At 44.4% G+C, this 22,250-nt stretch overlaps 1 protein-coding gene across 4 annotated transcripts in view; it reads left to right on the forward strand.

Annotated features, from left to right (window-relative positions):
- LOC103393243 (voltage-dependent R-type calcium channel subunit alpha-1E-like) overlaps nucleotides 1-21,876 on the forward strand; it is a 23,464-nt gene extending 1,588 nt beyond the window's left edge. Inside the window, exons 4-40 of one of the 4 annotated variants that reach the window (XM_025065775.1) lie at nucleotides 1,603-1,698; nucleotides 1,875-2,084; nucleotides 2,215-2,327; nucleotides 2,517-2,629; nucleotides 2,821-2,952; nucleotides 3,370-3,439; nucleotides 3,530-3,647; nucleotides 4,071-4,138; nucleotides 4,305-4,396; nucleotides 7,453-8,331; nucleotides 8,545-8,789; nucleotides 9,345-9,459; nucleotides 9,647-9,776; nucleotides 10,135-10,194; nucleotides 10,310-10,416; nucleotides 10,531-10,542; nucleotides 10,649-10,745; nucleotides 10,863-11,023; nucleotides 11,225-11,362; nucleotides 11,542-11,743; nucleotides 11,853-12,017; nucleotides 12,991-13,101; nucleotides 13,195-13,275; nucleotides 13,392-13,577; nucleotides 13,827-13,918; nucleotides 14,007-14,166; nucleotides 14,246-14,373; nucleotides 14,898-14,994; nucleotides 16,819-16,924; nucleotides 17,017-17,124; nucleotides 17,221-17,321; nucleotides 17,786-17,892; nucleotides 18,014-18,182; nucleotides 18,256-18,384; nucleotides 18,729-18,876; nucleotides 18,972-19,153; nucleotides 19,246-21,876. In XM_025065775.1, the coding sequence (XP_024921543.1) occupies nucleotides 1,603-1,698; nucleotides 1,875-2,084; nucleotides 2,215-2,327; nucleotides 2,517-2,629; nucleotides 2,821-2,952; nucleotides 3,370-3,439; nucleotides 3,530-3,647; nucleotides 4,071-4,138; nucleotides 4,305-4,396; nucleotides 7,453-8,331; nucleotides 8,545-8,789; nucleotides 9,345-9,459; nucleotides 9,647-9,776; nucleotides 10,135-10,194; nucleotides 10,310-10,416; nucleotides 10,531-10,542; nucleotides 10,649-10,745; nucleotides 10,863-11,023; nucleotides 11,225-11,362; nucleotides 11,542-11,743; nucleotides 11,853-12,017; nucleotides 12,991-13,101; nucleotides 13,195-13,275; nucleotides 13,392-13,577; nucleotides 13,827-13,918; nucleotides 14,007-14,166; nucleotides 14,246-14,373; nucleotides 14,898-14,994; nucleotides 16,819-16,924; nucleotides 17,017-17,124; nucleotides 17,221-17,321; nucleotides 17,786-17,892; nucleotides 18,014-18,182; nucleotides 18,256-18,384; nucleotides 18,729-18,876; nucleotides 18,972-19,153; nucleotides 19,246-19,794 (5,777 nt within the window). In that variant the 3' untranslated portion in view covers nucleotides 19,795-21,876. Of the gene's footprint in view, nucleotides 1-1,602; nucleotides 1,699-1,874; nucleotides 2,085-2,214; nucleotides 2,328-2,516; nucleotides 2,630-2,820; nucleotides 2,953-3,369; nucleotides 3,440-3,529; nucleotides 3,648-4,070; nucleotides 4,139-4,304; nucleotides 4,397-7,452; nucleotides 8,332-8,544; nucleotides 8,790-9,344; nucleotides 9,460-9,646; nucleotides 9,777-10,134; nucleotides 10,195-10,309; nucleotides 10,417-10,530; nucleotides 10,543-10,648; nucleotides 10,746-10,862; nucleotides 11,024-11,224; nucleotides 11,363-11,541; nucleotides 11,744-11,852; nucleotides 12,018-12,990; nucleotides 13,102-13,194; nucleotides 13,276-13,391; nucleotides 13,578-13,826; nucleotides 13,919-14,006; nucleotides 14,167-14,245; nucleotides 14,374-14,897; nucleotides 14,995-15,602; nucleotides 15,700-16,818; nucleotides 16,925-17,016; nucleotides 17,125-17,220; nucleotides 17,322-17,785; nucleotides 17,893-18,013; nucleotides 18,183-18,255; nucleotides 18,385-18,728; nucleotides 18,877-18,971; nucleotides 19,154-19,245 lie in introns of all 4 variants that reach the window. The other 3 variants (XM_025065773.1, XM_025065783.1, XM_025065778.1) reach the window with 3 other exon arrangements.
- Nucleotides 21,877-22,250: the final 374 nt, after the last annotated feature.

The raw sequence follows: 22,250 nt of genomic DNA on the forward strand, positions 1-22,250 counted from the left end.
TATTTCTTGTTCTTGTTCGTCAGTTGAATATTCATAATCATGATCCGATGATCGGGGTCTAAACCTAAGGTGGAGACATGAACGCTGTGTTTCTCAGACTCGTTTTCTCGACAGTGGTCTGTTAATATTTCTGCCGCGTTGTCATGGAACATCCATGCCCTGCATCAAACCCATGTTGGCATTTAGTGCTGGATTGGTTCAATATCAAAGTGATGCTTTATATAAAAAGACATAAAGAAATAAAGAAGTGTTTGGCTGTTGCTCAGAATGGCACCGCAGGGTTGTGGGTTTGTTTCCAGCCTGGCTGTCAGTGGGCAGCTGACTTATATACACAGATATAAACCCAGGATAACGCTGCGCCCACCGGCACCGAGGGTAACTCTACTCTGACCTTTCCTCCTCACTGAACCAGCAGGGCTTTTATTAAATGTTGATTGATTGGCAGCTCTCAGGAGGCTCCCAGAGTGGAGTACAGGTGGTGCCTACGGTGAGAACCCATCTGTTCTGCTCTTTCTCTCTGCATCTCCTGAACACACACACACACACACACACTCACACGGATCGAAACGTTACATTAAAAAAGTGAAGCGTTCAGGTGGCCACGTGTTTCCTGCGGTGTGAGATTCAGAGACCAAGAATTTTCACATTCACATTAGAGAGAATTTGAACAAATGAGTTCTCGTTATTCGTCCAGATGGAAATAAATGCAGATGCTCACGTTGTGGTTACCAAAAAAAGATGCTGCGCTGTGGTTTCCTTGGCAACCTCTGATCTGAAAAGGCAGCAGGAAGCATGCACGCACGCACGTGTGTGTGTGTGTGTGTGTGTGTGTGTGACGGATCAGTAGCCTTTTTTTTTAAGTTAATATTGAAGTGAAGCTGTTTTTAAAACATGACAAGATACAAGGTTCAAAGGTCAACACAGCTGTTGGTGTAAAGGTCAGATCTCACACACACACACACACACACACACATATAATGGTGAGGTCGGCATGTAAACGCTGCACGTTCCGTCTCCTGACGCTGTACGGCAGGACTTGATCGTACACAGCTTGAATAATAAAAACACGGTGCATGGATCGTGGAGTCGTCCGTCCCCGGAGCATGGCCTGCACCAGAGCAGAGGAGGAAACACACACTTGTCTGGATCATTAGCTCAACATTAACTGCTCATTTTTGTCTCCTTCAGCTCAGTCATTATTATCATCTCACGTTTCCCTTTCAGCAACAAATCCACAGGCATGAGCTTGTCTTGTTTTTTTATCATCTCGTTTTTTCACACTTTCATATGTGCAGCTTTTGGGCCATGTTGACCACAGCGACCTCCAGAGAAAAACCTTAGTATGAAGTACCAATGTAGAAGAGCAGCTAAACAGTGACTAAAGATCAGCTCTGTAACGTCTGCTGTAAAACTGGAGAGAATTACTCACTAATGAGGTACAAAAACCTGCAGTGGAGGCTGGAGTTTGGTGCACAGTTTTGTCGGTTGTGGGCCACATCCTGTCACATGGCCTAAAAACTCTCCCAGATGACATGAATACAGTGTGATGTCGGCTGGTTAGCGGCTTCAGCCGTCGTACTAATCACCGTACTCGGTCGGCAGTGTTGAAAAGAGCCACCACCATCAAGAGGAGAGGCATGGATGTGGTGAGCCGAGGCCAAGCAGGGGAGGAACAATACAGTGACATCTCCTCTGTGGGTGAGTGGGCGTCCGGACAGACTCATAAATATGGACTCATCATGCGCACGCTATGCTTCGGTGTATATTTGATAAGGTTGTTAGAATCTCATTTTTGGAGCCCAGTCCCACACTGAGAGTGGGAACATGCTGTATAATCTCTGCTTCTCTGCTCCTCTGCCTCCTCGCCGCCTCAGGCGTCCCCGTGGCCCGAGCCAGCATCAGGAGTGCCAGGAGAGGGCCCGCTGCCTATTTTAGAAGGAAGGAGCGACTTCTGCGCATCTCCATCCGCCGCGTGGTGAAGACGCACACGTTCTACTGGACGGTGCTCGGCCTCGTGGCGCTCAACACGCTCTGTGTGGCCATTGTTCATCACAACCAGCCTCTCTGGTTGTCCAACTTCCTCTGTGAGTGGCTCCATGTTTAAGGAGCAGCATGAAGTAAAAAAACATTTTTTAGCACCGCGGTGAAAGCTGAAAGTTTAAACTGTCCCTGTTTGGGTTGTGAGTTTTGACCACTCTCCTGTGTCTGCTCCAGACTACGCCGAGTTCCTGTTCCTGGCTCTGTTTCTGACTGAGATGTTCCTGAAGATGTACAGCTTGGGACCTCGTCTCTACTTCCACTCCTCCTTTAACTGCTTTGACTGCAGCGTCAGTAACCGAGTCGATGTTGAATTCTCTCTAGTGGGGAGAAATATTTCAGGATCATGTGTTGTTTCACTGTTTACTGTCTTCCTCTCTGTCACTTCTCACTTGTCAGTTGTCAGTTGTCAGTTGTTTACTTCCATACTTGACGGTGTGTAAAGCAGCAGATTCTCATGGACGTGTGTTCGTCTGCAGGTGATTGTCGGCAGCATCTTCGAGGTTCTGTGGGGTTTCTTCAGGCCTGGAACCTCCTTCGGCATCAGCGTGCTTCGAGCTCTGCGTCTGCTGAGAATCTTCAAGATCACAAAGTGAGTCTTTGACACGGTCCTCGACGTCTGTTGAAATGTCAAACGAGCAGCAGGACGAGAGCGCCGTGTTGACAGGAAGCTGGCGTGCAGGCGGGAGGAGCTTTTCACACTCCCTCTGCACAGGCTTGTTTTAATTTGAAGTTGTAAATGAATGTATTTTTAACATTTTCGTCAACACTGTGACTGTCCAGGTACTGGGCATCGCTGAGAAACCTGGTGGTCTCTCTGATGAACTCCATGAAGTCCATCATCTCCCTCATCTTCCTCCTCTTCCTCTTCATTGTTGTGTTTGCGCTTCTCGGCATGCAGCTCTTCGGTGGCAGGTAACGGTCAAAAAATGTATCAATTTTACCAATTTATCTTTGCTGAAATTGAGGACGTTTTGTTAACATGCAGACAAAGACGAATGGAATCAAAGATAAAGAAACGTTTCATCTGCTGTGGCCCATGGAATCATTTAAATAATCTTTAAATGTGGCTGATTCCATTCAGGTTTTTTTTTTTACTTTGAATGAATCCTCCCTGGTTGTTTCATTTCACCAGGAGCCTTGAACTGAAGCAGTTTCCCCTCCTCACTCGTCTAATTTTTATTTTTAATAAAGGCAGGCTGAGACCTGGAGTGTCAAACAGACGCAGCGTTTTAAAAGAAAATTAAAAAAAAAAAAACGTTTGCCAGACACTCATAAATGTTTTGGCTGAAAATATAAAAATAAGTGAATAAAAGCTGCTTCCTTTTCAAGGTTCATCTTTGAGGACTACACTCCGACCAACTTCGACACCTTTCCTGCAGCCATCATGACCGTCTTTCAGGTCTGGGAATTCTGGGAAACTTTTAATGTGTTTCACACCACAGCTTCAAACGTCGGTGGTTTTTGTGACTGTGTCCGTGTTTGTCAACAGATCCTCACTGGAGAGGACTGGAATGAGGTGATGTACAACGGCATTCGCTCTCAAGGAGGAGTGAAGTCCGGCATGTGGTCCTCCGTCTACTTCATCGTCCTCACCCTGTTTGGAAACTGTATCCTTCACTTCTACTTCTGTCACCTGTGGCAGGTTTTTTCATTCCTTCAGAAATGTTGACAAAAAAAATTGATGCTGGTTTTGTAAAGTGTCGGCAAGTTCCTTATTTGTTGTATATTTTTGTGAACAGTTTTGAATATTGTCCTCAATGTTGATGTAAATAGTAAATGTCTGTCCTGAAAAATCCTAACTTTTCAGGCTAAATAGTAAATGTCTGTCCTGAAAAATCATCCGATTTCTTCTGTTTGGATCTTATTTAGGCAAAAATAAAAGAGTAAAATCTCTCCGTTTCTTAAGCTGTTTGAACATAAAAAATAGAATTTTTTAAAAATTACAAAATAGAAGTTTGTCATTGAAACATATAAACCAAGTATAATTGTTTGTCGTGTGTTACGTCAGTCCTGAACACTGATCCGACCAGACACTCTGCTCAACGTCTTTTTGGCCATTGCTGTGGATAATCTTGCCAATGCCCAAGAACTCACCAAGGTAAAAAAAAAATAAATGTTTAAGGTCCTAAAAGATACAAGTGATTTAGAACTTTTAGATCCTTTTTTTCCTCTGGTGGAGTGCTGCTCTTGAATCGTTCCTACATCAGTTCTTCTTTAATTATTCAAGCTGAGTTCTACAGCTGCACCTTCTGTCTTTTGATCAGGATGAAGAAGAAGCAGAGGCAGCGTTCAACCAGAAGCACGCTCTCCAGAAAGCCAAGGAGGTGGGACCGCTGTCCTCCTTCATGTCTTCAGAGTAAGTGCCGTGCGCCGGCGCCTTCTCTCTGCCTGACCTGCTCCTCTGATCTCCACAGGGCGTGGGCTCTCGGTCGGACCCACAGTCTCAACGGTCTGCATGACTTTTTGACCTGATTTGAATTCGTGGAATTTGATCAATATTAATGTGGAGAGGGTTGTAAACAGACAGAGGTCAGCGCATTAGTCCAGCTGTGGTGTAAACGTTGACTTTGTTGCTGCTCCAGCAGAGACTCGTGGAAACATGTTTCTTTTTAAACCCCTGCCTGCTCTCAGCTCTGCAGTTCTCTCTAAGTTAAGGTCTTGTGTCTCCATGGTTACTTGCTCCACACTGGGGTGGGAGGTGCCTGTACCGTTGTCATGGAGACAGGGTTACTCTGTGGTTACTTACTGTGTTCAGATGACTTACTCCGTGTGTGTCCATGTGACATTCAAACTCTCCCTCTGTCCATGTAGTGAACACAGGGTGTGTGTGTGTGTGTGCGACGTCGAGTTTCTCTCAGTGACCTTGTTTTCTCCAAGCTTTCTGTTTTTGCAGAAGAGGTGGTTCTTACTCTTCTTTATCTTCAGAGACTGGTTTCACATGCTCTGTCAAAGACGCTGCAAGTGCATGTGCATGTGCACAAGAGTAAAGAGTTCTGATCTGGTTTTGTTGCATGGGAATGTGGAAGATTTGATACTTTTTCATTCCACGGCCCGTCCTTCTCTGCTTGCAGTGATGTTCTGAAGTTTCCGGCCTTTTTATTGGGTTTAACACGTTTCCAGAACTGTCACTGACATGTTAGGGTTTTGATGTGTAATAAGAGTCAGTTAAAAGTCCGTGTTGATAAATGGTCAACTCGTTGTAGAGAGAGAGGGTTTGTTAGATGAAATCACGTGGATAACAAGGCTCAGAGTCCAGTATGTTTTCCTTCGTTATTTCTCATTTGAACATTATTTAATGCAAAACTTTCACTCGGGCTGTTGGATGAACAAATCCTGGACCAGATCTCTTTATAATAAATTAACAACATTAGTCATATCCTTTGGCCTCACACTGATAAAAACAAATACAATTTTATTATTTATAGCATAGTTATATAGTGAAGAAAAAAACATTTTTGAAAGAATAATGTGAAGAAAAGGAACAAATAAATATCAGGACAGAGAGGGAATATTTGGCCTGACTTAGAAGAAAATGTTTAAACTTATAACATGAAGTTCTTTACACTTTCTCCCGAAAAGTAAAACTTGAAAAGGAAACTTTAAAAGCCAAACAGAAATCAGGGTGGAATTAGTGTCAGGACCAGGTCAGAGAAACTGGGACACCAGGAGGAGTTGGGACCAACAATCACTTTCAGACGAGTCACCTGAGGAGGGTTTTGGATTTAAGTCTGACGTCGGCTCTTACCTCTAGTCTAGACTGACTTGACCCCGTGACCTCACTGAAGCTGAGGAAGAACTTTGCATGGCAAGTGTTTGCCCAATAAAAAAGTAACGCGACGGATGCAGCATGTTGGAGCATGTGCCTGGTCGGCATGAATAAAGGAAGAAAAACTGAAACTCAACACTTTACTACACACACAGGAAACGCACAAAACAGAGAAAGGACAAAAACAGAGAGAGATTTGAAGAGTGATTTCCGTGTGTGTACGTTTTTCTTCCGTTATGAAGTATTCGGTCCTTTGCCTTCTGCTCGAGTATTTGAAGTATTCCTGAGAAAGATTTGAAGGCTGTTGCCGTCAACCTCGAAGTTGTGGTTCAGTGTCACCAGCATGTGGTGAGGTTCGTGGACCTGCATCCCAGTGTGACGCTCATGTTCAGAAGATATTTAAGAGTTTCCTGCTCTGGTTCTCTGATGAAGTTCATCTTTGTGTTGTGTTTTTTTTTTTTTATCTGTTCTCATACTGCTAACAACCAGTCTTTTATCACTGTTGTGCCGACTGTTGTTTATGAATGTTGTTCAACTGTTTCTAATAACGTTACCATCACGTTTGTCGATGTGTCGCTTTGAGTCCGATGGAGACACACACCAAAAGGCCCGCATGGTTTTGAACCATTATATATTTATTTTTGTGGTAAGATTTTGATGTTTGAAAGTACAACTTCATCCCAGCGTGTGTTTTTATAAAGTCTTTCAGTGATAATTTCCTCAAACAGCTGTTAAAGACGCCGACAGTCACGTGTCGCAGGTCGTCAGCGGCCGCGATCTTTTCGAAGGACAGTTTGCTGTGTGTCTCCTGGACTGTTTTGTCTCTGTTCACAAAAGCACTAATGTCTTGTTTTCAACCAATGGCTCATTGATAACACGGACCACACAAGAGTCCACGCCCCAGTAAGTAACTGTCTGTTCTGCTCTCTCAGTCGCTCGCTTACTTCTGCCTGATTTGCTAACCCTGTCACACTCATCCTGTGTGTGTGCTGTTCTGTTGAGTTGATGTCCTGTACCTTCAGAATCTCCAGTGTCAAGCTTTAAAAAAAAACAACACATTCTTTTCATATATTTGCTGATGTCATTCTGCTCCATAGTCCTTCTGTGATCAAACTCACCCAAAAACAGATTTTATTTATTTTCACACAACATAGTCACTGATTTGGTTTTCTAATTAAAAAAAAAAATCCAATCCATTTTCACCACACAGTGATGTTGTTCAAGATGCTTAAAAACACAGTTTTTACACCATGCAGTTTGGCTGTAAACGTTCTCAAAATAGTATATACAGTATAATGCAACATGAACTAGTTCAATGTATGACATCACAGCTGTGAAAGAACAATGACATGTCTGTGCTGATACCTACAGTATAATGCAACATGAACTAGTTCCATGTATGACATCACAGCTGTGAAAGACAGACGTCCACACCAGTGGAACTGATCTGTCACTAGCTGCTACTTTTAAATTACACTAAAATTACAACATAGTTTATTTCATATATTTTATTTTTCACAAGACATTTTTGAAATAAAATAAACCAGAACTTAACTGAGATTGTAGAAAGTTGTAGAATCAAATGTGGTTTGTCTTTTTGCCACGTTTTGTTTCCCACACTGACACATGACGCTGTCTGTTTTCAGGGGAAGCCGGCGGCGGCGGCCCTACCTGTACAGGAAGAGAGCCATCCACCGCAGTCGGCCTGCTTACTCCTGCTCCCTAGAGGAGGCGCAGGGGAGCATCAGGGAGGTGCGTCCCCTGCCTCCACTCAACCCCTCTAACTCTTTCATGTCCAGGAGAGAGAGGAGGAAAAGGATGACGATGTCGGTGTGGGAGCAGAGGACCAGCCAGCTGCGGAGACACCGACAGATGTCCAGCAGAGAGATCCTGTTCAGCAACGCCACCGAGGACAAGGACGGAACTCCTGCTCAGAACCAGAGTTCACATGGACAGCAACTGTCCATCCATCGCAAGGCCGTGCAGCAGACCCTGTCCGGGAGCCTAAAACATCTGACGGAGCCCTCGGCCTCGGTCGCCAAGAGCCAGGATGTGGGCTCCTCCGTGACAGTGGACCCGCCTCCTGGTGCCACACTCGCCGGTGGAATACCTGAGCCTCCGATGTCTGTGCCAGACTCACAGGATCCCTCCAGTGTTCCTCTTGCTGATGTCCCGGAGTCTGTCACCTTGCCAGAACCTCCTGAGTCCAAGCCCGTCTCTGAGAGTAATAACCTCGACGTCAGTCAAAGTCACAACAGCACCAACGAACTCAGGAGCCCCAGACTGAACGGCAATCGCCAACGCAGGGCGGTGAAAAAGTTCAGACCCCCAGATAATGCTCCAGACGGTGAAGGGGTCAGGGACAGGAGGACACAGCACTGTTACCACCAGAAGGAAGGGGACAGGGGTCAGGGGTCATCTTCTCAGATTAATATCCAGTTGGTCGATCGCTCAGAAAGTAAAGAGAGGAATAGAAATCCAGTTAAGACGGAGGAGATGGAGGTGGTGTCCAAACCTGAGACCAGGTAAGACAAAGCTGAGACAAAAACACATCACAGACGTAACGACAGACTTTGTGTCAGTTGTTAGGTTCTTGGCTTCATTTGCTTTGTTGTTGATTTAATTATTTATAAATTTGAAGATGCCAATTCTCTGCCAACTTTTTCTGTATCTTTAGTAAAAAAAATCTACTGAAATTTCAACCTATCACAGATTTTTTTTTTTCTATATTCATCTAGACAGGATGATCAGAGAGCGGGAGGGGACACGAATCCACCAGGTGATCAAAGCCACACTGGTGAGTGTCCCCCTGCAGGACAGGAGGGGCATCAGCAGCAGCAGCTGCCCCGCCCTTCAACTGTGACTGAGGAGAATAAGGAAACGAAGGAGACGGAGACGGAGGAGGACGGGTCTCAGCTCAGCTCCAGTGTCATCGTTGACATGTCCAACCTACAGCCGGGTCTGGAGCTGTCCACCATCACAGGTGCTGAAGGAGCTGTTGTTAAGATGTGAGGTCCCTGGTGACACTGCTTAAAGTAGCTGAGGGTCATGAGGCTCACCTGATTGGCCAACTAATAAAAGCTAATATTTCTATCCAATGAGTGAAGCCGAAGTTAGAATCATTTGTGTTGATTTGAACTTTATTATCTTTATTATCAACTGAAAAGTGTTTGTGTATAAGGTCAGGTGTTTCGCAGCTAGTGACAAGACAAGAATGTTGACAAATTCTAAACATTTGGAGTGCCTTGCTCATTGGTCCTTGGACAACCTTGATGTGAACCCTCAGCTCTACATAGTTCCTGAGTTCTATCCAGTGTGAGAGTCATTTCCCGTTGTGAAAGTTCCAGATGTTGTGAATGATCCTGACTCGTGAACTCGTACTTTAAATCCATTTCACCTGTGGCCTCCAGGGGTCAGGCAAGGTCAGATCGTTCCAAATCGTGTCGACCTCTTTTTAGAGTAGAACCTAAATGACTGATCAGTGCTTCTCTCTCTCTCTCTCTGTACTTCACGGCCTTCTCCTCCTGACCTCCTCTAGTCAACAGCAAAGACACAGAACTGTGTAAATCAGAAAAGGAAGAGGAGGCGCGGGCGGCCAATCCTGTCAACACCGTGACTCCGAACAGCATGTTTATCTTCAAACCCGACAATCCGTAAGATACTCCCTCACACGTCTCTAGAAAAACTGCAGTTTCTGTTCTGTGTTCCTCCTGTTGCTGCTGCCGTTTTTTTTCTACTTGTACAGAAAAGATGTGAATGGATTGTTCACAATGTAAAGATATTTTTAACTGGTTTTAACTCCTTCACCTCCGCTTCACCCTGCCATCTGTTCCCCCTCAGGCTCCGTCGAGCGTGTCACTACGTGGTCAACCTCCGATACTTTGAAATGTCCATCCTGCTGGTTATAGCAGCCAGCAGTATCGCTCTGGCTGCTGAGGACCCTGTGGCCGCGTCCTCTGACTGGAATAAGGTAAATGGACACATGAGTCTACTCATCATCATCATCATCATCATCTACTACTACTCAGCTACTGGTTTCAAATGTTTGACACGTGTAATTTAGGCAGCTTTGGTCCAGCTGATTGACTCAGGACGAGTCCAAAAGTCCAAAAGTCCAAAAGCAAAATCTTTTTTTTTCAGAACATGAACTGAATGTTAACAAGCGTTAACTAAACTGAACACTGACTTCAATCAGGTTTATTGTCATAGACTAAATCTGTCGACGTGTTTCCAAAGCACAGCTTGAAATTGGAGGTAATTAAGCAGCTAATTTGATGAACCTAATCATCTAATTTGCTGTCTTTGTTTGGTTTTTTTTCTTGTTGCAGGTTCTGCGTTATTTTGATTATGTTTTCACCGGAGTCTTCACATTTGAAATGATCATCAAAGTGAGTTCACTTTTTTAAAAGACGTTCCCTCTCCGACCACATTGGTTTTCTGTTCTGTTCTGTTCTGTTCTGTTCCGTTCCGTTAACTGGGAACTTGTTTTTACTCCACTCTCAGATGATTGACCAGGGTTTGATCCTCCATGACGGCTCCTACTTCAGAGACCTGTGGAACATTTTGGACTTCATTGTCGTGGTTGGGGCGCTGGTGGCCTTTGCCCTCACGTCAGTCACGTTATTTAACTTTGGTCAAACCATCCATCCAACATCAAAATATTCAAACTGTTTTCTTTTCCTTTTGTGTTTGCCTCTTGTGAATGATGTCCCTCTGGTCAACAGTAATGTCATGGGGTAACTGCGCCTTTTTCACCTCAAAGCAAAATAAAGACGTCGGCCATGGAGTGGTTGTTTGTTTTTATTTACTTCTGTGTCAATGACGACGACTTTCTCTCTGCAGGAACAACAAAGGACGGGACATTAAGACCATCAAATCCCTGAGAGTCTTACGAGTCCTCAGACCCCTGAAGACCATCAAGAGACTTCCTAAACTGAAGGTAGATGTTCGTCCACTGTAATGTAGTTACATCTAACTACCTGTGTTTTTCTGCTTCCAGTCGTCAGTAGTTTGATAAAGGTGTAGTGCCAAGGTTTTTCTCTGCCGTTCTCCACAGGCCGTCTTTGACTGTGTGGTGACGTCTCTGAAGAACGTCTTCAACATCCTGATCGTCTACAAACTCTTCATGTTCATCTTTGCCGTCATCGCGGTGCAGCTCTTCAAAGGGAAGTTTTTCTACTGCACTGACAGTTCGAAGGACACGGAGAAGGACTGCCAGTAAGGACGCGTCACTTCTTTATTACTTTCCTCACTGTTTCAGTTTAAAATGTTTCATATCTGTTGGTCCTGTGGCTCCACAGGCTTCACGGTTTATGAGTTTATGAAGCAGAAGAAATGATCAGAAATGAACCTTAGGTCTTTCACACACTGAAGGAAACACGATTGGTTTCTGACGCGTGTGTCCGTGTGCTGCTGCAGGGGCTACTACATCGACTACGCCAAAGACAAGAAGGAGGTGAAACGAAGAGAATGGAAGAGGCAGGAGTTTCACTACGACAATGTCATCTGGGCTCTGCTCACGCTCTTCACCGTCTCCACAGGAGAGGGGTGGCCTCAGTGAGTTCAACGCTGTGACTCTTATTGGACAGAAAGGCCGTAAAAAACGTTTGACATTTTTAATCTGACCCTTCTCCCAAATCCATCATCACGTTCAGCNNAGCATTTATAAAAGAAGAAAAGGCTCAACAGTTGGTCTTGTTGACAGGAACATCAATGTGGTGTCTGTGTTTGTTCAGGGTCTTGCAGCACTCGGTGGATGTGACTGAAGAGGACAGAGGACCCAGTCACGGCAACAGGATGGAAATGTCCATTTTCTACGTCATTTACTTTGTGGTCTTTCCCTTCTTCTTCGTCAATATCTTTGTGGCTCTCATCATCATCACCTTCCAGGAACAGGGGGATAAGATGATGGAGGAGTGCAGCCTGGAGAAGAACGAGGTGACACAGCGTTAATGCAAAAATTAAGACAAAAAAAAAAAACTTCTTTTGGGGAGTTTGTCACAATTTCATGTTTTTTTTTCTAATAATTCTGTTGCTCTCCTTCCAGAGGGCGTGCATTGACTTTGCCATCAGTGCTAAGCCCCTCACTCGTTACATGCCGCAGAACCGTCACACGTTCCAGTACCGTCTGTGGCATTTTGTGGTGTCGCCGTCTTTCGAGTACACTGTCCTGGCCATGATCGCCCTCAACACCATCGTACTGATGATGAAGGTGAGGAAAAAGAAGCAAGAATGAAAAAAAAATATACTTAAAAAATCATCACTAAAGACAGGATATATAAACAAGAGAGACACAAAGTTCTGTTTAGAGTGAAATATGTGGTAAATAACCTCCATTCCAATAATAATTTGTTCCACATCTGTTTGCTGTTAAAGATTCATTATGACAAGGAATATAATGAAGTTTAGTTGTTTAACAAACCTTGTTAAAACTCCAACAACTAATATCTCTGGTCTCCAGATAATCTAAGAGTTATTAACAGATCAGATGGTAATAAACCTGCGGGGGAGCCATTTTGTTTTTAGTTGACAGCAGGATTTGTTTGTTATTAATATAACTAATAGTTACAGTAGGAGTAAAGCAGTTCAGAGCATTAACTTTCACTAACCTTTTTCACTAACCTTCTTCCTTCTGTTTCTTCATCATCGTTTCTCCAACTCACTGCTCAGGTTGTTTTTACAGCCTGTTCTGTTAAGAGCCTGTGATTGTTAACACTTGGGTTTTAAATAAACCCAGAAGTGTCACTCCTCACTCAGACGTGCAGATAGTGAGGATTCTTTTCAGGGAGCTGTGCTGTTCACCTCAGTCACTGTTACATTTCCATGATGATGTTCTGACGTTACACTTCACTTTTACTGAATATCCCTTTATTTGGGCCGCGCACACAGACGTAGTGTGACTCAGCCCGTATTAAATATTGATCCCTAATGTCCGTGGGCTGCTATTTAACATGACCTCATTAACTCTGGCTGCCGCCTCTGGAGGAATGACTCCTTTTATAGTGCAGCAGATGAGAGGTCTGAGGAGCGAGGCGTGATTTATGGGTCTGGAGGAATCTTCCATCAACCTGTAGATCTGCAGAGGTGCAGAGCTGAGGTTCACGCTTCCTGGGAATGTTCCATTTCTTATGTCACTGAGCCACACATTTCCTCCACTTTAATCTCCTCCGCCTTTAAATTTTCAGTATTACTCGGCGCCACCGGCGTACGAAGCCGTGCTGAAGCATCTGAACACGGCGTTCACCGTTCTCTTCTCTGTGGAGTGTGTCCTCAAAATCATGGCTTTCGGCCTTTTGGTGAGCACGGACCGAGACCAATGACACCAGAAAATCTTGTCCAATAAAAATCTTCGACCTTTGACCTTACGTACCTGTCCTGTCCTGTTTCAGAACTACTTTCGAGACACGTGGAACATTTTTGACTTCATCACTGTCTTGGGCAGCATCACTGAGATTGTGGTAGATCTGCAGGTGATGATGATGATGATGATGACGATGACGATGACGATGACGATGACGATGACGATGATGATGATGTTGACAGTTTTCACTATTTCCAATATTCCTATTTTCTGTCCTTTTTCCAGTTCGTGGACACGTTCAACATGAGTTTCCTGAAACTCTTCCGCGCTGCTCGTCTGATCAAACTGCTGAGACAGGGCTACACCATCAGGATTCTCCTGTGGACCTTCGTCCAGTCCTTCAAGGCCCTGCCTTACGTCTGCCTGCTCATCGCCATGCTCTTCTTCATCTACGCCATCATTGGCATGCAGGTCAGACGCAGCAGCGACGGCCGCTTCATCAACGTAGTCTAAGATGTGGTTCATCGTCACGAGACGCAGTTTCTCTTAAATATAAATCCTTGTTGTCGTCAGTTTTTACATGATATTTTTACATTTACCAGTAATTTGCCCTAAACTGCTTTCTGTTTCACTTTGCTCGTGTATTTTTCTTTGCAAACATCAGGTGACATTTTTGCTGTATAAATAAAATCGTAATATTTTTTTTGACGTGTTCAACAGGTGTTTGGAAACATCAAGCTGAACGAGGAGACTCACATTAACCAGCACAACAACTTCAAATCCTTCAGTGGCGCTCTGATGCTGCTCTTCAGGTGACGCAGGTCTTCATGGAGTCACGGCTGTCATCGTACCACCGTCCGTCCGTCTCTGTCTCACTGTCTCCTGTCTGTCTCTGTCCAGGAGTGCCACGGGGGAGTCATGGCAGGAGATCATGTTGTCTTGTCTTGGGGGACAGCAGTGTGAGACAGACCCCTCTCTGTCCTCGGAGCCGGAGGGCGGCTGTGGCTCTGACTTCGCCTATTTCTACTTTGTCTCCTTCATCTTCTTCAGTTCCTTCCTGGTGAGTGAAGCAGAGTCACAACCTTCCTCCATATTAATGTAGAGACATATCAACGTCTTTCTGTTTGTCCTGCACACAGATGCTGAACCTCTTCGTGGCTGTGATCATGGACAACTTTGAGTATCTGACCAGAGACTCGTCCATCCTCGGTCCTCACCACCTGGACGAGTTTGTACGGATCTGGGGGGAGTATGATCGTGCAGCCTGGTCAGTGTTACCTTCTCCTCATTCCTGTTGACATCTGTATTCAAAGAGCTGCCTGTGCACACACACACACACACACACACACAAGGACACACATGAAAGTCTCCCTTTATTATTAGCAAAAGGTCCAGGATAATATTGTAAAGTGTTTAAGGCTGACGTGAATAGTCGTGGTCCAACAGTAACAGGGATCAATAAAGTAATTCATCAATATTTTCCTGGAACCATTTCTGTAAATAAATGATTCTTTTCAGCACAGTTCAAGTTGGTTGAGAGTAAAATGTTTTAAATGAAGAGTTTCCAGGTAAACCCAGGTGTGTTAACGTCTGTCTGAGGTGTGTGTTCTCTTGACTTAATGAACAACGTCCTGCATGTTTACTGTAAAGAACGTTATATTTAATATTGTTTTTTCATATTAATAGACATGATGCCTTTTCACCAGAGGAATAACTTCCTGTCCGTCCCTTTTTTTTTTGGACCTCCCAGCTGAACTGACCAACAACTAAAGACACTTGTGTTCTTTTCAGTGGTAGGATCCATTATAAGGAGATGTACAAAGTTGTACGCACTATCTCGCCTCCCCTGGGCTTTGGGAAGAACTGCCCACACAGGGTGGCATGCAAGGTTTGGTTCCCCCATGTCAAGAACCACTTCCTCCTGTTCCTCCTTTTGCCTCCCTTCACCATCAATCACCGTGTTTGTTAGTCAGGACAAAGAGGCGCTCCAGTCTCAGCGGCTGGTGTTACTGTGAAGATGACGAGTGAAAAGAAATGGCTGTTTTTGACCAGGGATTAGAAAGTTTTAAAGTTTTGAATTAAAAAAAGAAAAACACACACAAAAACATCATCTTTACACAGTGTAAGTATCTGTTAGCCCCAGATTGGATGAGGTTTTCATTCCTTCGGATCATCCTGTCTGAGGTTTTCTCCTTCCCCAGATTTCTATGCCCTGTTTTCAGCATAGAAAGAGAACAACCTGGTTTTTTTTCTCCTGCATTTTCAACTTTCCTCCTCCTGTGTTCAACCTTGGAATAATCCTCTCTCTTGTCTCTCCTCCTCCGTCTTTGGTCCTTTGTCTTCCCCCTTCCTTTGGGATTCCTGAAAACGTTGCTGTTTTTCCGTTCCTGATCCCAATCCAACATCGTTCTTCTACCCCCCCCCCCTCCCACCTCCCCTCTCCGTCTCCTCATTCCTCTTCCTCATCTTCATCCTAATGGCTACCTGGCACCACAGTGGTCGTATCCATTACACAGACATGTATGAGATGTTGACCAACATGTCACCACCTCTAGGCCTGGGCAAGAAATGCCCCTCCAAGGTGGCTTATAAGGTAGATTAACCTGGGGATTAATGTGTTAGTCTGCAGGATTATCAGCTGATCAACTTCATTTTTCTGTGTTGTTTGTTGGAAAGGCAACGCATTTTTCTGTTGATTATATGATGCAGTTTTGCTTGTAATACTTTATGTATTTTTTAATGCATATGCTTTGCATCGTGGCAGTGAAATACGACGCCGTTATCTGTCGCTCAAACATTGATTTCTCTGAGGCCGTTTGGAGATAACGTTGTAAAACATCTACATGCTGAAGGTTTCCACGTCTTGACGTGTCTTTCAAACTTGTCTTTTTTCTGACATACAGTAGTCGTCCTGCATGCGTCTCCGCCCACTGTTCCATCTGTGTGGTTTGTGTGTTGTGAGTTTGTCAGCCTGCAGCATGCTCCATCGCAGACCAACACTTTTCTCTAACTGCAGTGTGACGTGTGAGTCCTTCTTCTTTTTTTTTTTCTTTTTTTTATCAATGATTTAAGCATCACAATATTTACACAGGATGTGTGGAATTAGACAAAAACAACATACGAGAAAAAGTAGTAAAACGGGAACAATATATAATATTCATAGAAAGTGAATTCATGATGATATTTTAAATTTCGATGATCAGACGAGAGGCGTTGGTTCCAAAATAACTGTTTTTTAAATTCCAAAGTTACTGACTTTGTTGAAATGTTAACAGTGGAGAATATTCCACAGTGTTCTTCCAGCAAATATTATTTTTTGTTTAAATTATATAATTAAAAATTAAGACATTTTTAGCTAACACAAAAATGCAGCTGAAGTTTCCAAACAGATTTTTTTATTTCTTTTACTTTTGAACAATTGTTTATTGTACAGTAGAGAAAGCTGAGATATTTTTCCTTTTTTTAAGTGAGACAAGTTTTGAGACTAAGACTCTTGGCACTTCACTGTAACGCAACAACTAAGTCATAGACTCCAGAGATCGTACTCTGATCTTATTCTGATCTTATTCTGATTAAACTGTAAGAATCAGTCAATCAACCAACTTCCTGTCAACGTCTCATGCGCCGCCTCAGCCGCTCAGCAGTAGAAACGTCTTTGTCTCTCACTTGTCCCCGGTTTGTCACTAACTAACGCTTCTACTGCTGCCACCAGAGGTTGGTCCTGATGAACATGCCGGTGGACGACGACATGTCCGTCCACTTCACCTCCACGCTCATGGCTCTCATTCGCACCGCTCTGGAGGTGAAGATAGCCAGAGGTTAGTCCGCAGCGCCGGGACCTGACGGAGGGTGTTGAAAAAAAAAAGAATCATTTTAATATCCCTGTGTCTTCTCTGCTGTGGATTTCCAGGGGGAGAAGACAGAAATCAGATGGACCTGGACCTGCAGAAGGAGATCAGTGTCATTTGGCCTCATCTCTCCCAGAAGACTCTGGACCTGCTCGTTCCTATTCACAAAGGTGACGTCAGACTCCTGCCTTCTATGACACTAAAAACTGAGCCTGTTCTGCTGATCACTGCTGTACATGTGTCAAATTCTACTTCCTGTCTTTCAGCCAGCGACATGACCATAGGGAAGATCTACGCCGCCATGATGATCATGGACTACTACAAACAGAGCAAGGCTAAAAAACTCAAGCAGCAGCTAGAAGAACAGGTGTTTCTGGTTCATCTGGATTATTTTATGATCTGTTCTTGTTGCTCACAGTTAGACTAGTTGTGTTCCCACTGCAAACAGCACCCATTAAATTATTATAATTATTATCTCGTCAGTATATATAAAAAATCTTCTTAATATATTATTAATAGCAGCAGTAGTATTTTTATAATATTAATATTGGTAGGACACGTTTCAGCATAATCTGAAAAAGATGTTTTGTCCTTGTTAATGTAGCTGAATAAATTCAAATTGATTGTGAATTAAAAATATTAATCCAACCCGAATAATTAATAAATACACTCTTGTAAAGAAACAACATGTCTGTAGAGTATTTTGAGATTGTTTAATCAATAATAATATTAATGATATTTCTATTGAAGTTACAGTAAACTCCAAACTTCAGACACACTCACATCTGAACTATGCATATGTGTGGCGTGTGTTTCTTTGACACTTTGCAGAAACACGCTCCGATGTTCCAGCGCATGGATGCGTCCTCTCTGCCGCAGGAAATCCTGTGCAACGCCAAATCCCTGTCGTTCCTCAGACACACTGCTGGATCTGCTTTGTAAACGCTGCTGTTGTTTCCTCATTTGATTATCTGTGCAGACGCTGTTCTCCCCTGTGGTTCCTTATCACTTCAGGTCCAGTCTTAACCTCCGTCTGGGTCTCTGTGTGTGTTCTCTCAGAACCAGAGGTGGTTTCCTGGCTCTCAGCCCCATCTCTCCCCAAGAGATGTTCCTGCAGCCACCGTCACATTCTAGGGAGAAAGAGGAGGCGATTGAAGACGACTATCGTACGCCGTACCACCCCTACCACCTCCCCCGTCACTTTCACCCACATCACCTTCATACGCTGGTAACTACTAGGCTGGAGAAGCATTTGTACAGTAATAACAGTGACTCAGTTCTCCTTTTTGTCGTCGGTGCAGGTGCCAGATGTCGTGGAGTACAACCAGGTACTACAGCCGACCAGGCAGGACCCAGCGGCTGTTAAATCACCTCAGAGGACGGCGTCCATCAGAGCGTCCTCCATGCCTCGATTGGCTGTTGAAGCACAGGTGAGCTTCCTTCACCTCATTACAAACATCGTACAGACTCTTCCTCTCAGATATGAATCACCTTCCTCTTCTTCAGTCAGTCCAAACCTCTGCTGCAGGGATTTTTTACCAAACATGAGAAAACTCAGAAAACACCCTTTTAAACCATCTCTAGTTACCAGTCCATTTAAAAATCCATTTCCAAGCTTTATTTTTTTACTTTTTTTCTTTTTTGTTCGGCTCGACTACACGGAGTTTTTAGTAAAATAATTTGAAGCTGTTGTGGAAAGTACAGCGTTTACTTGTTGAACAGTTCAGAAGAACAGGTTTGAGTTCTTTTTTTCCTTGTCTTGTTCCGACTGTAGCCTGGGATGTCACTGGACAGTAAACTGATGAAACGCTCCTTTTCCACCATCGGAGACCAGTGTGTGAACGGCCTCTGGCAGGAGCAACATTCTCTGGAGAGAATCAGTCCAGACGACACATACAGACCCCGGCAGAGGAGCTACAGAGGTCAAGTACCGCAGTCGGGTTCAGAAAAACACTCACATAAATAATAATAAGTTATAAAAAAATAAATATGTTGCCTGTTTGCCATCTTCTCCAAGGCTCGAGAATCAACCCCAAAGAAACAAGTAGCCATGAAAGAGGGAGATCCAAGGAACGACGCCACCTGCTGTCTCCTGACGTTTCCCGCTGCAACTCTGAGGAACGAAGCCAGGATGCTTCATGTGAGAGGAGACGCTCCCGCTCACCCAGCGAAGCTCGCACGCAGGCCTCACAGAGACAGGTCAGACCTCGACCAAATCTGTTTCCTATAACTTGGTGGGTGTCATTCGTGGACCAGTGATCTCTTCACCGCTGTGATTGGGTTGTTTGCAGGTGAACACCTCCGGCAGCCCCGCCCACGCGGCCTCAGACTCCGGTACCCCTCGTAATCGACGTCAGTTGCCTCAGACGCCGTCCCGCCCTCGGCCTTACATCTCCTACTCCCCTCTGGTTTGTCAAGCCCTCACCTCCACCACAGCAGTGCCCTCCTCGGCGGCCCACTCCCAGGATGCTCCTGGTCGTTCCACAGAGGCCTCGTTGAGAGCCAACAAGGAGGACGTAGTGCCCTCTTCAAACCAAGGGTCATCTAAAGGTCAAGTTCTACCGCCCAGCCACCCATCACCTCACCGCTACATCTCAGAGCCATACCTACCGTTCCACGAGGACCTCAGCGGCGCTCAGCCTGGTGACGGTCAAGACACCCTCACCTTTGAGACCGCCATAGCCACCAGCCTGGGACGGGCCAACGCCATCAGCTCCGCTCCGCAGCTCAGACACTCCTGGCAGGTTCCCAACGGGCATTTCAGAAAGCACCTGGGTCAGGTGAGTCCGTCTGGGGCCGGCGAGCCACTGAGTGACACAGATGAGGACGACCGCTGCTAAAACACAGGAGCAGATCAAGCGTTGATCGACCGTCGGAGGCTGCGGCTCCTGTGCGGCCCCCGGACCTCGTTTTTTTCTACTCACCAGTAGCCAATCAGGCGGAACTGAACGCCTGAGCCGTTTGTCTTGATCCTTACTGGACATTTCTCTGCCGTGCGCCCCTGCGTCTGCGTCTGTACAGCTGCAGGGAGTGTATGTGTGTTTACGTGTGTGTGTGTGCTTTCGGTAGAGGAAATATACCAAATCAAACAGGACCGTGAGAAGCTGACTGCAGGTCCAATCCTCGTGTGGCCCAGCCTTCCCACACAAAATACACAAATCACTGATCAAACTTGGGGACATGTTGATCCAGGGGGGACCAGAGGAGACTCGTTCAAGTGCTTTTTGTGAAGATGAAGACGATGTAGCCGTTAACGTGTGCACTGAATGTATTTAAGTGTGTTGAAAACCCCAGGTGAGGCCGTCAGAGCGTCCAGGGTACATCTGACCGTAGCGAGGAATCGAGGCGTGTTTTTCCATTTTCTTACTGACAACCAGCCATTTCCAACTCTTCATGTTTACAGAGAATACAGTCGAGGTCTGTGGGCATTAAACGGTCACTAACTCTGAAGCCGTGAAAACAGGAAGTCGACCTGTAGAAAATAATGTGAGTTAAATGGCGTCTGGTGGTAAATGGTGACGGTCCGTTGATATTTTCTGCACTTGTGTAAAAAGAGTTCGTCAGTCAGCAGCAGCACATCAGTGGAGACGGTGAGCAGAAACAAAGTTAGATGTTTTGTCTCAGGTACTGTATCCATTTTTTTTTTTTTTTAAATACTGTCCTAAACTTTAAGATTCTGTATTTTAGATCCTGGACCTAAAAGTCTCCTCACTTCACGTGTCTGTTACCAGGCCACTGACTCACAGCCTGTGGACAGCGGCCCCTGCAGGACAGACAGCCAAACCAGTGAAGCCAAATGTGGGTTGATTTTCCCCACTCCACCTTCTGGACTGAACCCACTGATGTTGTGACTCAAGCCATGTGTTCCTGTACATAATGTGTCCACTTCAGGGCTGACTCTGTCACGTGATGAAAGTGAGGATTTTAACCTATTTTAATACACGTTACGCCAAACTCAGCAGAACGGAACAGTACGTACAGAGATCACGGTCGTGGTTTTACGTCCCGGTGTTCCTGTCCATCAAAGTCTACGTGTTTTGGTCTGAAAAACAAACAAAAAAAAGAAGAAAAAAAACAAACAAGCACCGTGGTATTTTTCTATGTGTTAGTAAAGTCGCACATGCATGATCATGGCCATGATGCAACTCCATGATATTTATTATTAGTCTAAAATGATGTTGACGACGCAGATAACTCTGCTCTAATCCTTAGGATCATGAAACACACTGCCCCCTCCTGAATAAGATGAGTATTTATATCCTGTACTGTTGAGTTGTTCTAACGTGTTGAGTTTGTCATCTTTTTTTTTTCTGAAATGTGAACCCAGGACTCTAGATCTAGAGATCTAGAGAGTGAGAAATAAATAGATGTGTTAACCTGCCCAGGTGTGTGACTGAAAGTCCTCGTATTTTAGACGTCAGACAACGTTAAAGGTTAAAGGTTAAAGGTTTATTCATACACCTCAGGTGGAAGCGTCAGTTGTGAGCTGTAGGTCGTGTCACTCTGCTCTCGTGAAACACTTTGCTCCACATGTACAGTGTGTACAGTCTGGAGTCTGACGTCCGTCTGATCTGTGTCTGGGGAGTTTCTGCCACAGAGTCTCCACATCAGGCCTGGATTTAGATGAAGATGATTTACATCTGGTAAATATGTTGAATAAACTGTACAAAACAAATCAATGTTTATTACTTATTCCATTCTTTACCTTTTTATTCTCATCACAACGACTGTGTATGAACGTGTTCACACACCTGTTCAAAGAAACTATTAAAATGACATCACTTGTCATTACATCATACTCTCCTGGTGTTAATGGGTTTAAATACATGGTGTCTATATATAAAAAAAGCCTGTAATAAAGTAGCAGATTCATGTGATGTGTAACAATCACATTACTGTGTTAATTTAAATGACAAATGTGATGATAATATGATTTCATATTATTACCTTTCCTCAATTTTTGATATATTTCTCTTCAAGTTCTCCCAATCCATCAGCCTTTGAATAAAAAAAAAATTCCCACTTTTGGATTTGGTTCAGGTTCTGACTCAGTTCAAATTTCCTGTGGCTGTAATTTCTGACAAAGTCTCTTACATTACATCAAAGTGTTCTCTGTTCCAATTAATAACTGGAAACATTGATTTTATGTTGAATGAATAATTTAATTCTCCTTCTAGTTCACGTGGTTAAAACCCTTTTATTAACCGTGTTATCAGCTGGTTTGAGTCGCACCGTGTCACCTCCACTAACCAACACCGTGTCAACTCCACTAACCAACACCGTCTCCACTAACCAA

Source organism: Cynoglossus semilaevis, chromosome 2, assembly GCF_000523025.1.
Source record: "Cynoglossus semilaevis isolate Cse_v1.0 chromosome 2, Cse_v1.0, whole genome shotgun sequence".
In the NCBI taxonomy this organism is placed as follows: Eukaryota; Metazoa; Chordata; class Actinopteri; order Pleuronectiformes; family Cynoglossidae; genus Cynoglossus; species Cynoglossus semilaevis.